General features: G+C 36.9%; 1 protein-coding gene across 1 annotated transcript; it reads right to left on the bottom strand.

Moving 5' to 3' along the window:
- Nucleotides 1-1,559: 1,559 nt before the first annotated feature.
- LOC121942417 (tetraspanin-5-like) lies at nt 1,560-12,230 on the bottom strand. Its single transcript, XM_042485618.1, has 10 exons — nt 11,812-12,230; nt 8,956-9,006; nt 7,087-7,233; nt 6,842-7,012; nt 6,598-6,723; nt 5,572-5,619; nt 4,740-4,856; nt 4,587-4,648; nt 3,704-3,756; nt 1,560-3,575 (listed from the first exon to the last, which is right to left on the bottom strand). Exons 1-9 carry the CDS (start codon nt 11,893-11,895, stop codon nt 3,744-3,746), a joined length of 819 nt encoding a protein of 272 aa, XP_042341552.1. The 5' UTR covers nt 11,896-12,230; the 3' UTR covers nt 1,560-3,575; nt 3,704-3,743.
- Nucleotides 12,231-13,258: the final 1,028 nt, after the last annotated feature.

Below are 13,258 nucleotides of genomic sequence, written 5' to 3'. Positions count from 1 at the left end.
GTAAATAATAAAATTAGCAATGATAATACAGTGCATGCTGGCTAACTGTCAAACTGTCATGACTCACTGGGACCGGGACAATGTTAATGTGGTTAATGTTATTAACAACACCTGTGTTTTCCCTTGATTGCCCAGCACATGTCTGCTGTGAAAAAGGCCCATACTGTGAAGATGACATGGCTTTTTGTTTATAATAAACACTAATGTACAACTGACTACAAAATATTGACTTTTTCTTAAAAAAAAATAATGCCAGTCTCTCTTTAGGATCACTTCCTATTAAAGCAATTTGATTTGTTGTCAAGAGTAAATGCTGGATAGAAGAACTTAAATTACAAAGGAGGGATCAATTGAAATTGCAACCAAGTGACACTTCTGACCTTTGCTAAGCTCGTGGGAGAATTACACCTGTCAACATGAAAACCACAGAAAAATGTCTGGTCCTAGAGCCAGTGTCAGATTTTTCCATTCTGGCCAGGCCCCCTAAGAAGTACAGCAGTCCATGATGTGCCCGATTGGGCCCGAAAAGGCAATTTTTCCCATAAACTTACAAAGAGATGCATGTAGTAGATGGTCATTCTTTTGGGCATCACACCCTCTGTGAAATAACTAGTTTCACTGTCAGGGTGTAGATCTATTTGGTCCGATAAGATTTCAGAAGCAGAGGGCCACACAATTAAATCATCTTATCCTCATTTGAATTAGTAGAGCACCAAATTGGATGTTAATAACTTGGCCCGTTGAACTCTCTGACGCACTTGCTCTATGAGACCAAGAATGCAGAAAATCCTGGTGATTTTATTTGATTTTATTTGGAGTTGAACTTTTTTGACTCCATGGGAGATGCAGACCTGCTTGGTGACCCGCTTGGTATGTAAATATTAACCAATCATTCTAAGGTAACAGAAACATTTTTGAAACTTTTATTTTGAGGTGAATACGAACTTAAGTAAACATAGTTATAAAAATCATATACCAAACCAGATGTGTCCAAATCCTACACACTGGACCTTTAAGTCAGATATCAAATACACAACCTTGAGAAAAATCAAACTGCTTTTCTTGTGTAGAAAAGGTCACAATAGACCTTTTCACTGAAGACATTTTGACTTGTCACAGTCAAAAAAACAAACAAACAAACAAACAAAAACGGGTGTAAATAATCAAATGAATGATGGCTGAATTCCATTTAGCTGCTTTGATTTCAGGTTCTTGGTGTTGTGCAGGCTGGCTCATTATCACTCTCACTTCAATACAGCAGAGCCATCATTAGTGTTAGTAGTAGCACCTGTGCTTTTCCTGAGTCAAAATATCTGCTGTGAAAAAGGCTTATTTATCCAAACAAACACTAGGTGGCGGTATGGAGTAATTTTATTTATTTAGCCTACCAATTCTGTTACAACTAAGCCTTCTTAATAAGGTTGTTTAATGGCTGTGTGACTTGCGCCGAGTGTGAGCTGTATTACTATGTAAATTTAAAAAAGGAAAAAACCTTAATGGGCCAAACTCAATCAACTTTAACCCACAATCTCTATACAGTATTTATACGCAGACAAACATTAACAAAGACCCACATTTATTCAGATATATATTTACAATTTGTCACCATCCAGTTTTTTTTTACCAGAATCAGGAGTACACATGAAACAAAAGTTATAATCAGAAGTATGTAGAAATCACAAATATGGCACTGAGTAGTAAGAAAAAGTGTGATCAGTCAACAACAATCATATGAAGCTTTTAGTGGAAAAAAACAGGATATTTGACCTCACTGCTGATGTAAAAGGTCTCAAATGCAGGAATGCATTTTTTTAAAAACACCTTTTGTGTAAGGATGTTCATCAAGGCTGCAGAAGATCTGACTGCAAAGGAAAATGCTCTGCATAGCATACTGCAGGTTCACAGCACCTTAATATACTTTAGAATAGCTGCTTTTACTTTCATGCTGTGCAGTTCTGTTAAAGGTTGATGTAAAACGATATGCCTCTAGGTAATGTCTCGGAAGAAAATCATACACGTTATATCTCAGTTCTTATGTTTGCATTAAAAATAAAGCTGGTGAGAGAGCCTACGTGCTCTGCCTTCAAGGTAAGTGTGTATTGAGGTTATTAATCATTTCTATGTGCATCCCAAGGGTCGCTTTAAATAAACTCACCCTAGACTACGCAAGAGGAGGGTTAAAACAAAATCAGTCCATTTGATATCTATCTTTGAAATCAATCAGAACTACTACCTGTAGTCCTCACATTGTTGTCTCAGTCCAAACATGAGTAAAAATACATAAGATGGTTGGATCAAATTTTCTGTCTCCCAAGACTCCCTTGTGGGAAAATAGGCATATTCCTATTTTGTTCCAGAATAACAACTTCGATTTGTGGCCCAAAATAAAGCTGACCAAAATAAAATATTCCAAAATAAACAATCATTTCTACGTGCAGTTATGTGCCACCAAGCAGTACCAGCATGCCATTCATGATGAGCCTCGGAGATCACTCATATCCTAATTTTCCAGTGAAAACTTAAAGATCAAAACAGAAAAAAAAATCCACAACAAACAAAAGTTCATATATGCATGTTCAATCAAAGAAACACATGAGCAACACTTAAAAAATAGAGGAAAACAACTGAATGAACACTGACAGTAAGGTAATGTGCAAAGGAACTGCACAACACTGAAAACGTGCTGAAAAATATTTCCTGTCAAACTGCTTTGGGAAAAAGTATTCAGACATTATGGAGCACCATGAAGTTAAAGAGGCAGTTTGCAAGTTTTTAAGGAAAAGTGCCCCCTCCAGTGGCTGCTGCATGACTAAAAATAACAGTCCGTTATGACAGAAACTGCAACGAGCTTCATTGCTCGTATATGAAGATTAAAGTGCTTAAGGCTGAGTTTTGATTTGGATGCCACATCTTTAAATATATTTAGATTCCTTTTTTTTAAGCAACTGCAAAAACTCTTAACAAACTAAGCCTACAACATCATTCCTTAATGACACTACATGTTACTACATCCACCTCAGCCTCACAAACTGCATGTATCTGTATAATCCGAGCACGGATAGAAATAAAGTTAATTCTCCGTCGCTTTGAGTAAATTCAGTTAAACATTCAAAGTGCTAACCAGCCGATTCACTTTCAACTAAGGACTATTTTACAAATCGTTTTTTAAAATACTTAATGAAATACATTTAGGAGCGCCTATGTCCTACCAGTAGACAAAAGGCATGCAGTGCATGTCCAGAATCACTTTTCTCTTTGTACACAACCCTTACAAGCAGTATTAAAAACTGCAGCTGTGAGACATATAAAACCAAGGCCCTTTCTGAATGAAGCACTCCCTCTGATAAAACAAATCAAACACTTATTCTACAAGTTAGGACCGTTTCCGCACCCCATTCACAGGCTTAAAAACACTGAACTACAATACATGTTAAAGGCTGTGCTTCATTCAAAAAAAGGGCTACAAATAACTCTAAAAATAACTCTACATTTACTATTTACATATAACTCTTTGTTCGGGACACATTATTTGATTAATTTATTTCCCTTCATTGCTGAGCGTCCAAACTGCAGTCCTGTGGAAAAAAAACCAAAACACTTTATTGCAAAGACAAGCCACAAGGGGAAAATCAATGGAATCAATCAATATCAATATAAATATTTATATGCTGCAACATTATTGATGAAATCTTATAGTGCTTACATGGTACATCCTTCTTGCCTTTGGAGATGGTGCAGAGGTCTTAGGTAAACAAACTGTAAAAACAAGAGGGTGATTAAGAGCGGTGATAAAATGAAGACATAAAATGCACAATTACACAACTCGACTGGCAAGAGGCTGACGCTGTGCTTAGGTAGAGTTGCTGTGTTTGGCACAACTTAAACTACATATAAGGTCACAAGAAAAGCACGTTTCACAATTAAGTTGTTCTGAATTCTAAGTGTTGCTGCAAATTTGACTTTTAATGCTAGACTAAACTTTGGGACTTTGGGCTAAATGCATGCCAACATACTCACAAAATATACATAAATAAACTGCATAAGGGTGACTATGTTTACCTTCTTAATTTGGCTTGTTAGCATGCTAACAATTGCCAGAAAAACTGTTGGCATTGTACGATTCTGAAAGCGACGGATACATTAATGGGATCTGGATACCAGACACCAAGATGGCACCTGTTCAGTTAAATGAGAATTGCTCGCCTGGTGCATACAAGGAACGTCTTACAAATATTAAACCTCCATGGATCAAAGACTCTGTGTTGACCTTGTTGTTTGAGGTTTTCTGTCCACAGTTTTTCAAATGTATTTTATAATGCTGGTCTATGGGAAAAATGTTTTTTGGGCCACATGGTAATTTTCTTTAAGCAATACCGCAAAAATTGGAGGCACAGTGGCATTTTTGGGCACCTGGATACAATGTAGCAGATATGCTGAAAAATTAACTTTACATTTTGAAATCCTTTGGTGGATGTGTGGTTGGGTTTAGGCACAACAATTACTTGGTTTTGGTTAGGAAAAGATCGTGTTTTGGCGCAAAATACGCAGTTTATGGAGAACTGAATGAATGAATGAGAAAAACTTACCAGCTCTCTCTCACAGCTTCAATGTCACTCACGAGATTCTGCGCTAAACAGATGCCAAAGATCTAAAACAAAAAAAAAACAAAAAAATTACATAAAGAAAATGAAAGTTTGACAGAGATCAGATAAACTAAAATAGCTCACATTGTTTCTCACCTGTAGTAATGCAATCCCGATAAAGATGCCTGCCACCACCGTCAGGTTGTCTTGAAGCCACTTCTCAAACTGAGGAACGCATCCTTTGATATGGATGAAGGTCCGCTGCTCAGAGTCCTGACAGAAAATATAAAAAATAAAACAAATCAGTATTAAAGTCTGAAAATCAAGTCCAGATTAAACGTTTTGTCTTCTACTTTGTTTAGCCTTTTAAAAGTCTTCAATCTTAGTTACTGTGTGCAATGAAGTTGGGATTGACTTTGCTTTGCAGTACTTGACAACATTTTTTTTTGATGGTAGCACATGATTCTTTTTTTCATCTCGTGGTCTCCTCACAAGCCCTTAGCTGTAAAATCCCTCTTAACTAACATATCCTGGTTGTTAACACAAACTCAGCATGCTGTTTTTCTATTCTGACATTTGCAAAAAATTCAGAGTTCACTCTGGCTTTTTCCTCACATTTAAAGTTGAGGAAACAAACACAGCCTTTTCCTTACATTATGCTTCTATGGACTAAGGCCAAAGCTAATGATGGGGGAGGGGTTTCAATACCCCGTGCATTGCTGCAGCATGAGTAATACCGCACAGCCCAAAGTGCTGATGGGGAGCCAGCTGCTGTATTTTGAAGACTGTGGAGTTTGGAAACATAGTGAAAGAGGAATATTGTGCCCAGGGTGGAGTAACTGATGATCTCATGCAGTCAAATAAACCTGCCAGAGGCAAAATAAGCAAGAGCCATTTCTATTCTTCGGACTGTTTTACAGCACCAGCTTATTTTTAGATGAGGGTCTCAATCTCCGTTACAAATGTACATTTCTGTTAAGCCACTCACTGTTTTTGCTCGGATGTCGTAGCCACACTGAGTGTTGATAACGTCCTCCTGTGAAGACAACATGATTTATGCTTATTCTTTTTTCTTTTTAAAATTTCAAAAACTTTATTTTCATTATGCAAGCATGACTAAACTCCAACTGTGCCGTCCTCAGTAGTGCATAATAGTTAGAATTAAATAAAAACTTCACACAAATGTAAATAAGGATTCAAATGTAGGTACATTAATGGGTACAAAAATAAAAGCAATATTATAAAAAAATATTTACAGTGCTAAATATAAAAAAATATATAAAATTGCATGAGTGAACAAACATCATGTAGCCCTAACTCTTAAAACACACACAAAAATCAGGAGATCCTTAACGTGAACGTGCTAAGGAGTAAGGGCTAATTGGTAAGGATGTACTGGGATTGAGTCTTGGATTTGCCTCAGAAGGCTTAAAAACACACAAACTACACAAAACTCTAAAGTGCTTTCATTTTGTTAAACTTGTTAGGAAGTGTCGCTCTCAAAGAGGATGACCTGGGTGGAACATCGTGTTCATCGGTCAGCAAATAAAAAAGTCTCTTGTGCAGCATTCATTATTACAGTGAGGCGTGCCTGTTCTGCTGAAGCACTGTCACTGCTCTGCACAGAGAGCAGCAATTTGAGCATTTTTCTGCTAAAAAAAAAGAGCCTTGGTCAAGATAACTCCTCCCAGCCGCTTTTAGACTTTGCAGTTCTGGCAGAGTCTGAGAGGACTAAACAGTGAGGCCTCGACGTCCTGTTGGAAGGCAGCCATGATAGTTGACAGAGTCAGCGAACCTTCTGGAGGACGCAGATAACCAAACTATGTGTCACAGGGAGGACCCTCACAATTTCCCCTCAAACTAAAGGTTTCAGCATGTTAGACAGATACTCAATTTGCGCTAAGACACAAAAACACCAAATTACACCCAGGCTTGTTGAGTTTTACTATAAATGTGAATAAATTGTCTGTGTATTAGAAACACCAAGTGTGGTGAGCGTTTTGTGGTGACATACCGCCGGATCTTTGGTGCAGCAGGAAAAGGGCACGCCACATTTCTCACGACTCGGGTTTGAATCGGTGCAGTTGAAGTAGATGTTCAAATTCCAGTCGTCAGCTCCGAAAGCTCCACAACACTCCCACTACAAGGTTAAAAACACGCGCAAAAAAAGCCCACATTTATGTCAACAGTCCCACAGAAATAGTAAAAAAAACATTGGGGTGAAATCAGTATTTTGGATAAAGAAACACGGTGCTCACATATTCTTGGGTGAAGTCTATCAGGTTCTGCAGATCAATGTCGTCTCTGTAGGCCCGAAGGTTGTTGTTAATGAAAAAATTGAGCTGGTCCTTGATCCAGTCTTTGAAGACAAAAGCCAGGACTCCTGCAGTCAGCTCCAGGAAGAAGATGATACCCAGGAACACGGAGAACTGAAATACATTCAACAAATATTAGGACAAACGTTTTCTCATTTCTTCACAATGTGTTTGATAAGGCGACGTACAAATTTGAGCAAGAAAGAGTTTTCTCGCAGCGCTCCGATGCAACCAGCGAATCCGAGGATGAACATCACACAACCCACCACCAGGAAGAGCCAGACTGGGTCAAAGCCCCCGAGGTCGGTGATGTACGAGATGTTGGAGAGAACACCCTGGAAAACAGAGCGAGGGGTTAGAGCTGTGATACTCAACTTACAGCCCACGTGGCCAAATCTGGCTCCCAATAGGGTGCATAGTGGCCTCCCAACCACTTTCTAATTCTCAATAAAAATAGAGTGATTCACACTGGGAATTGTTTTTGTACTTCAGTATACATTAGGTGCCACGGTGCATACAGCAGCTCCAAAATAGAGCTTGTTTATTAAAAAAGTGCCATTGGGGGATCCCCTGCAACCCCCGAAAGAGGTCCTAGCTAAGCTCCCAATGTCCTAAAATCCTAGACACCTCCAATAATCCCAGAAACATCCTAAAATCCCACAACATTTGAAAATTGTAGAAAGGTACTAAAATCATCCTAAAATCCTAAAAATGTCCTAAAGTCCTTGAAGTGTCCCAAAAGCCTGGAAAAGTCCTAAATCCTGGACATGTCCTTAATTCCTAGAAACGTTGTAGAATTATAGAAATGTCCTAAAATCCTTGAAATATTCTAAAATCCTAGAAATATCCTAAAATGCTGGAAACATGTATGGGGTTTCTGCAACTGGCCCCTGACCTCCTGTCACTTTGTGGCCCCCAAGCAAAGCAAGTTAAGAGTTGGGTTACAGGCTTACAAAAGAGTGCAGTCTCCATGAGCTTGTATTGTTCCAGTTTTAATAATGCCATGAGCTGAAACAAATGATTCACAGAGAATTAAATTACAGCTAGTCTGATTTTCACTAAATTACCTTAAATTTGCCCATTCCCAGTTTAGCATAAAGATTGAAATCAGGTGGAAACAACTCACCTTCCTCAGGCCAAAGGTAACTAAAATAAACATTTTTGGCAGGAACAGAAGTTCTACTTACTCCTAAAACAGCATTTTTTTTACACTTGAATTTGCTTCCAGATTAAAATAAACAGGTATGACATGTTCATTTGTGAGGTTTGGAGATTCAAGTAAGTGGCATTTGTTACCTTTGGACAGAGTCAAGAGAGCAGTTTCCCACCTCCCTATTTAACATAGAGGTCCTTGAGAAGCATCAATCTTCTCATCTGCCTCTTTGCAAAACAAATTATTTCTCTGTTCTCCAAAATGTTTGACTACTACTCTAATTTTAAGTAATTTATTTGAAACCCCCCCAAAAATTATCTGGTTCCATTGTGCATGTGATGATTTGCACTTTTCTCGATTTCTTTTTTATTTTGTATCATTTTAAATTAAATATTTTGGGGCTTTTTAGATTGTTGGTCAATTAAAACAAATTTTCTGAAGACATCCTTGTGGCTATGGGAAACTGCAACAGATACGTGTATTGACCGAACAATTAATCAAGTAATCGAGACAATAATAATCAGATTAATGGATAATAATAATCATTTGTTACATATGAAAGATGAAACACTAATCTAGGATGTGATCTTGATCTTCTAAAGGTTCCTCAGTGAAAGTCAAGACACACTGAAGCTCACTGGACTTTCTATCCTCTTTCACACCCTCGTGCTGAGACTATGCAATGAATGAATCTGTGAAATGCATCAGATCCTTTCTTCTGTCCATTGTTCAGACGGGCGTCCCACCAGAGAGCATGACATTCCTTTCTGATTCAGTAAAGCCACCGCGATCATGTCGTGCAGGCAGACGGCCGCAAACAACAGAAGATAAATGCTTAGTTTATGAATTATTAAAGAAAAAAAAATCACACAATTCAACACAGAGAGATGAGGAGTAAAATCACCTTTTCGCTCCAGGCCCACAACCCAATGGCGAGGAACGCCACTCCGAGGAACTATCAGACAAAGAAGAAAGAGACAGAAGAGCAGGATTATTTTTGCTGTGACTGCAACAGTAGTCACCACAGAAACCACGGAGAGATTTTCCTGGCAGTGATCCATTAACTTCATATTTTTCATGTCAGTCTGCAGTATCAGCAGGAGACTCCTACATGAGAATCATCCTCTAACAGCCTGAACGCATTATGACTGTACAAGTTTCCACCTACAGAGTAATGGGTCAAAACCACAAACAGGATCTGAAAAGGCATAAATCAAAGTATCACCAGCATTTGAATTCATTTTAATTATAACAGCCATTAAGAATTATAATTAACCCTTTAGCACCTGACCAAATGGGCTTGATTTCTTTCAAAGGCATGAGTGGAAGAGGACAATGATCCACTTCACAAAAAATGGCTAAGACATTAGCGGGAAATTTACAAAAAGTTACAAGAAAATAACCTGAAAGTAAGCAACAAAAAATAAATAAATAAATAAAAAATTAATAAAAATAACACTAAAATGACTTCGAGAAAGTGTTAAAAAAAACATTAAAAATGTTTTATTTTGTAGAGTAGAACTCTTAATATATAATGTTTTTGGGGGATTTTTTTTGCATTACATGCATCAATTTCTAGTGGAAATGTCGTTAATTAAATAAAAGTCCCCTGCATATATATATACACCTTTTAATTATACACTTATCTGACATAAGGGTGAATGTCAGTTTTTAGTCTAAAAAATGTTGTTCCTAATAAGTTTAAAAATAATTTGTGAGAAAAATAAAAACCCACTAAACCCACTTGGCAAGATTAAAAAACAAATAAACAAATACTGATGCTCTGAAGTCAAGAGCTTTTTTTTTTTTACAGACTGGATACAGTAAAGCATTTTTCTCAAGCACTTAAAAAAATGAACTTGTCAAGTGTTGATTTGTGGAGCAGTTGCAGAGGAGGAAGGAGAAACAGATGCTTTTGAAACAGCTAACTTCCTCAGATGATGTATAAATGGCGAAGGGGTCAGAGAGGTCACTGTCTGCAGCCTAAGATCCTGCAGGGCCTGACAGGTGGCCTTCCTCTTCATCACTGTGTGGGGGCCGTGAAGGGCCACAAACATACTGGCTGCACTTATGGTACAACTTTAAAAAGGGGATAGGCGATACAAGGATATATAGTGAGAGACAATATAACTCTGTCAACTATCAAACCTTTTTAGATTGTTCTCCTTCAATTAATTAGCAGGATTGCTGCTTGGCAATGTTGGATTTCAATATGATTTTTGCATTAAAAAAACATTTTAGTTAATTTACTGGATTAACCCAAAACTGACAGTCCCATTTGGATTTTTAATCCATTAACAATTTCTCAATTTATATTTATTGTATAACAATATATGCTGATATCATGACTACAACTTCAACAATTAGCAGAACTATGGACACTTAACTCGCAACAAGTCTGGTAAGTGGTTAAACATTGCATTCAAATGTAAAGCAAAAAATGCTTCTCAAATGTGAAGATTTACTGATTTTCTTTTGTTATAACGTTGTACATTGAGCGCTGTGACGTGTACATCACTCAGACAAAACAAGCAATTTTGACTACTTTCTGACAATTCTGACAACATATTAATCAAGAAAATAAAATAGGCTACATAATAATAGATTTGTCAATAATGAAGATAAAACAACGTTTACTTACAACCTAATAGGGGTGGATACAAATACAATATTATTGCAATTTTAAACATTTGGCAAGATGCTGAGTAATACAATTTATTATCCTTTCTTTTTTTTTGCATTTTGCAAATGATATAACAATACAATATTTTTTTCAGTCTGTTTATCTTACATAAATCATTTTTTATTGCATTTATTTAAAAGTAAGGCATTTTAAGTAAAGCATTATTGTTCTAGTGGACTACCAAAACCTTCATTTTTAATTGCAATATAAATCATTTAAAATTTGAAACAAAAAATGATGCTTGGCATCAGTGTATTGATACAATATTGCCACGCAAAATATTGTGATATATGCTATATCGATCCCCTCACCCTTATCAATTTAAGAGATTAAGAGATTAATATTTTGTCAATAAAACATCAGAAAATGGTAGAAGGCTCGACAAAATTTCCCCAAATATTTTTTTGTCATTTTTAAACAATGACTCATGTAGTTTTCTGTCAATTGACTGAAAAATTAGTCAGCTAATCACTGCAGCTGTAATCCATAACTCCAACCCCTCCCTGCAGAGAGGGCTTCATACTTAGTATTAATGAATGACATTAACCTACTAAAGCCATTTGATATTCCTAATAACTCCCGTCGAAAACAGGCCTTACTCTACTTTATTGTTTCAGAAAAAGCACCTAACCAGGTTCTGTTAAAATTAGTACCTGGAGGCCCAGAGTGGGGCATCCACAAGTCCTTAATGGGGTTACTGGTAGGTTTTGAGGCACAAGAGGAGGTGTTTCATTTCTTTCAGTGCTGGATGAGCAGGGATAAACAAACATCACTGACACTACCATTAAATGTCCTCGGATGTAAACAGGAGTTACGGTATTATGAGAGGGAAAGCCCTTCATCAGAGCTTCCTCTCACTGATGCTGTCTACACAAAAACAAAAGCTGTCAGCGCGAGCAAGTGCACGCAGGAGCAGAGAGCTGATTGCAGGGGATGAAATCATCCGTGGATGAAAGAAAACAGCTCTGGCAGAATTCAAATCTGCTTGTTGTTGATGGAGAATAAAAAAGTGTCATGTCGGTGTGTGTGTTATTAAACTGAGGCCTGAAGTCCTCACACAGCAAACAGGGGACTTACCCAGAATATGATGTTGAAACCGAAGATGAAATACTTGATGCAGCAGCTCACTTCATGCGCCTTGAAATGCTTTCCTGACATCATTTTTGGATGTTTTTTGTGTTAAACGCCGCCCGCAGTTAGAAAGGATTCACATCTATAGTCCTCTTGTGTTTGACAGCCTGAGAGGGAAACACCTTTTTTATTTTTTAAGGCTCGACAAACGCGCCGTCAATTGTTTCAGCGTCTGATAATAAACATCCTGCCGTATTTCCGCTGACAAACAGGTGAAGCCGCAGAGGAGCGTCAGATCTGTCCTGAGTCTGGGAAGATTTCACTTTATCCCCGATATCAATCGCCAAACGTATAACGGTGAAGTAATACATCCATAGAAGTCTACCAGATTAAAAGCGATGGTCTTCTATCTGACCCATAATCTAGACATGGCTGTTATTTGAACGGCATGTGTGAGAACCAATGAGAGTCTTTAGTGGTCGCAGGAGGCGGGACTTCCTCCAGCAGAGGGCGTCACTGCCCTCGTGTGACATAAATTAGAATATCCACATCCAAAAAACTGAGAAGAAGAAATTATTTTAGGAAGCCTAAAAATCCATCTAAAATTATTAAAATATTTAAATATCCAAAAGAGTCGAAATAAAAAAGAAAATAGAATAAGGCACCCAAAACCTCATTAAAAAATATGAAAAAAAGCATCCCCAAATGTCAAAATTATTTAAAATATTTTTAAAAACGCAGCAAACTCAAAAGTGTTGCAGATTATAAACATTTAAAATAACACCTCCAAAACTCAAAATGATTTTTTTAAAAATAGAAAACTACTTACATTGTGGAAAAAAAACAAAAAAAACACTGAATATACCAAAAACACCTAAAAAAAAAAACCCTCAAAATTATTTAAACTCACCCTAAAGTAAAAAAAAAAAAAAAATATGAACAAAATCTAAAATAACACCCGCAAAACTCAATATCATTTAAAGAGCAGATAAAAGACTTAAATATTTATTTTTTAAAAATGTGGCAATTAATTGTCTGTAAATTGACTGATTAATCAACTCTTTGGTAATTCTGGTGATTTTTATTCACTTAAATTATAATTCAGTCAAAGCAGAGTTATGTTTTTTTTAATTTTAATTCATAGGGCTTATGCTACGCCTTATAGATGACATAATGCATCTGGTTTCTTGCTATAACTGTACTTTTAGTTTTATTAATGCTCCATTTCTACATATGTTTTGGGACTGCACTCTTATTGCTACTTTTTGGAATTTTTAAAATCCATTTCTCTGTCTTCTAAATGACAATTCATTCTTTAACCTTAATAATAAAAGTACAACAGCTAAGATGTACAGAGCGCACCCTTAAACAGTGTCATTATGTTGTAGTTGCCCTTAGACTTAAATGCTTTAAAAATCTCAAAGACCCAGATCAGTTAACTGTGGGAGACAGT

This window comes from Plectropomus leopardus, chromosome 4 (assembly GCF_008729295.1).
Source record: "Plectropomus leopardus isolate mb chromosome 4, YSFRI_Pleo_2.0, whole genome shotgun sequence".
NCBI lineage: Eukaryota > Metazoa > Chordata > Actinopteri > Perciformes > Serranidae > Plectropomus > Plectropomus leopardus.
This window is presented reverse-complemented; position numbering and strand designations above follow the sequence as displayed.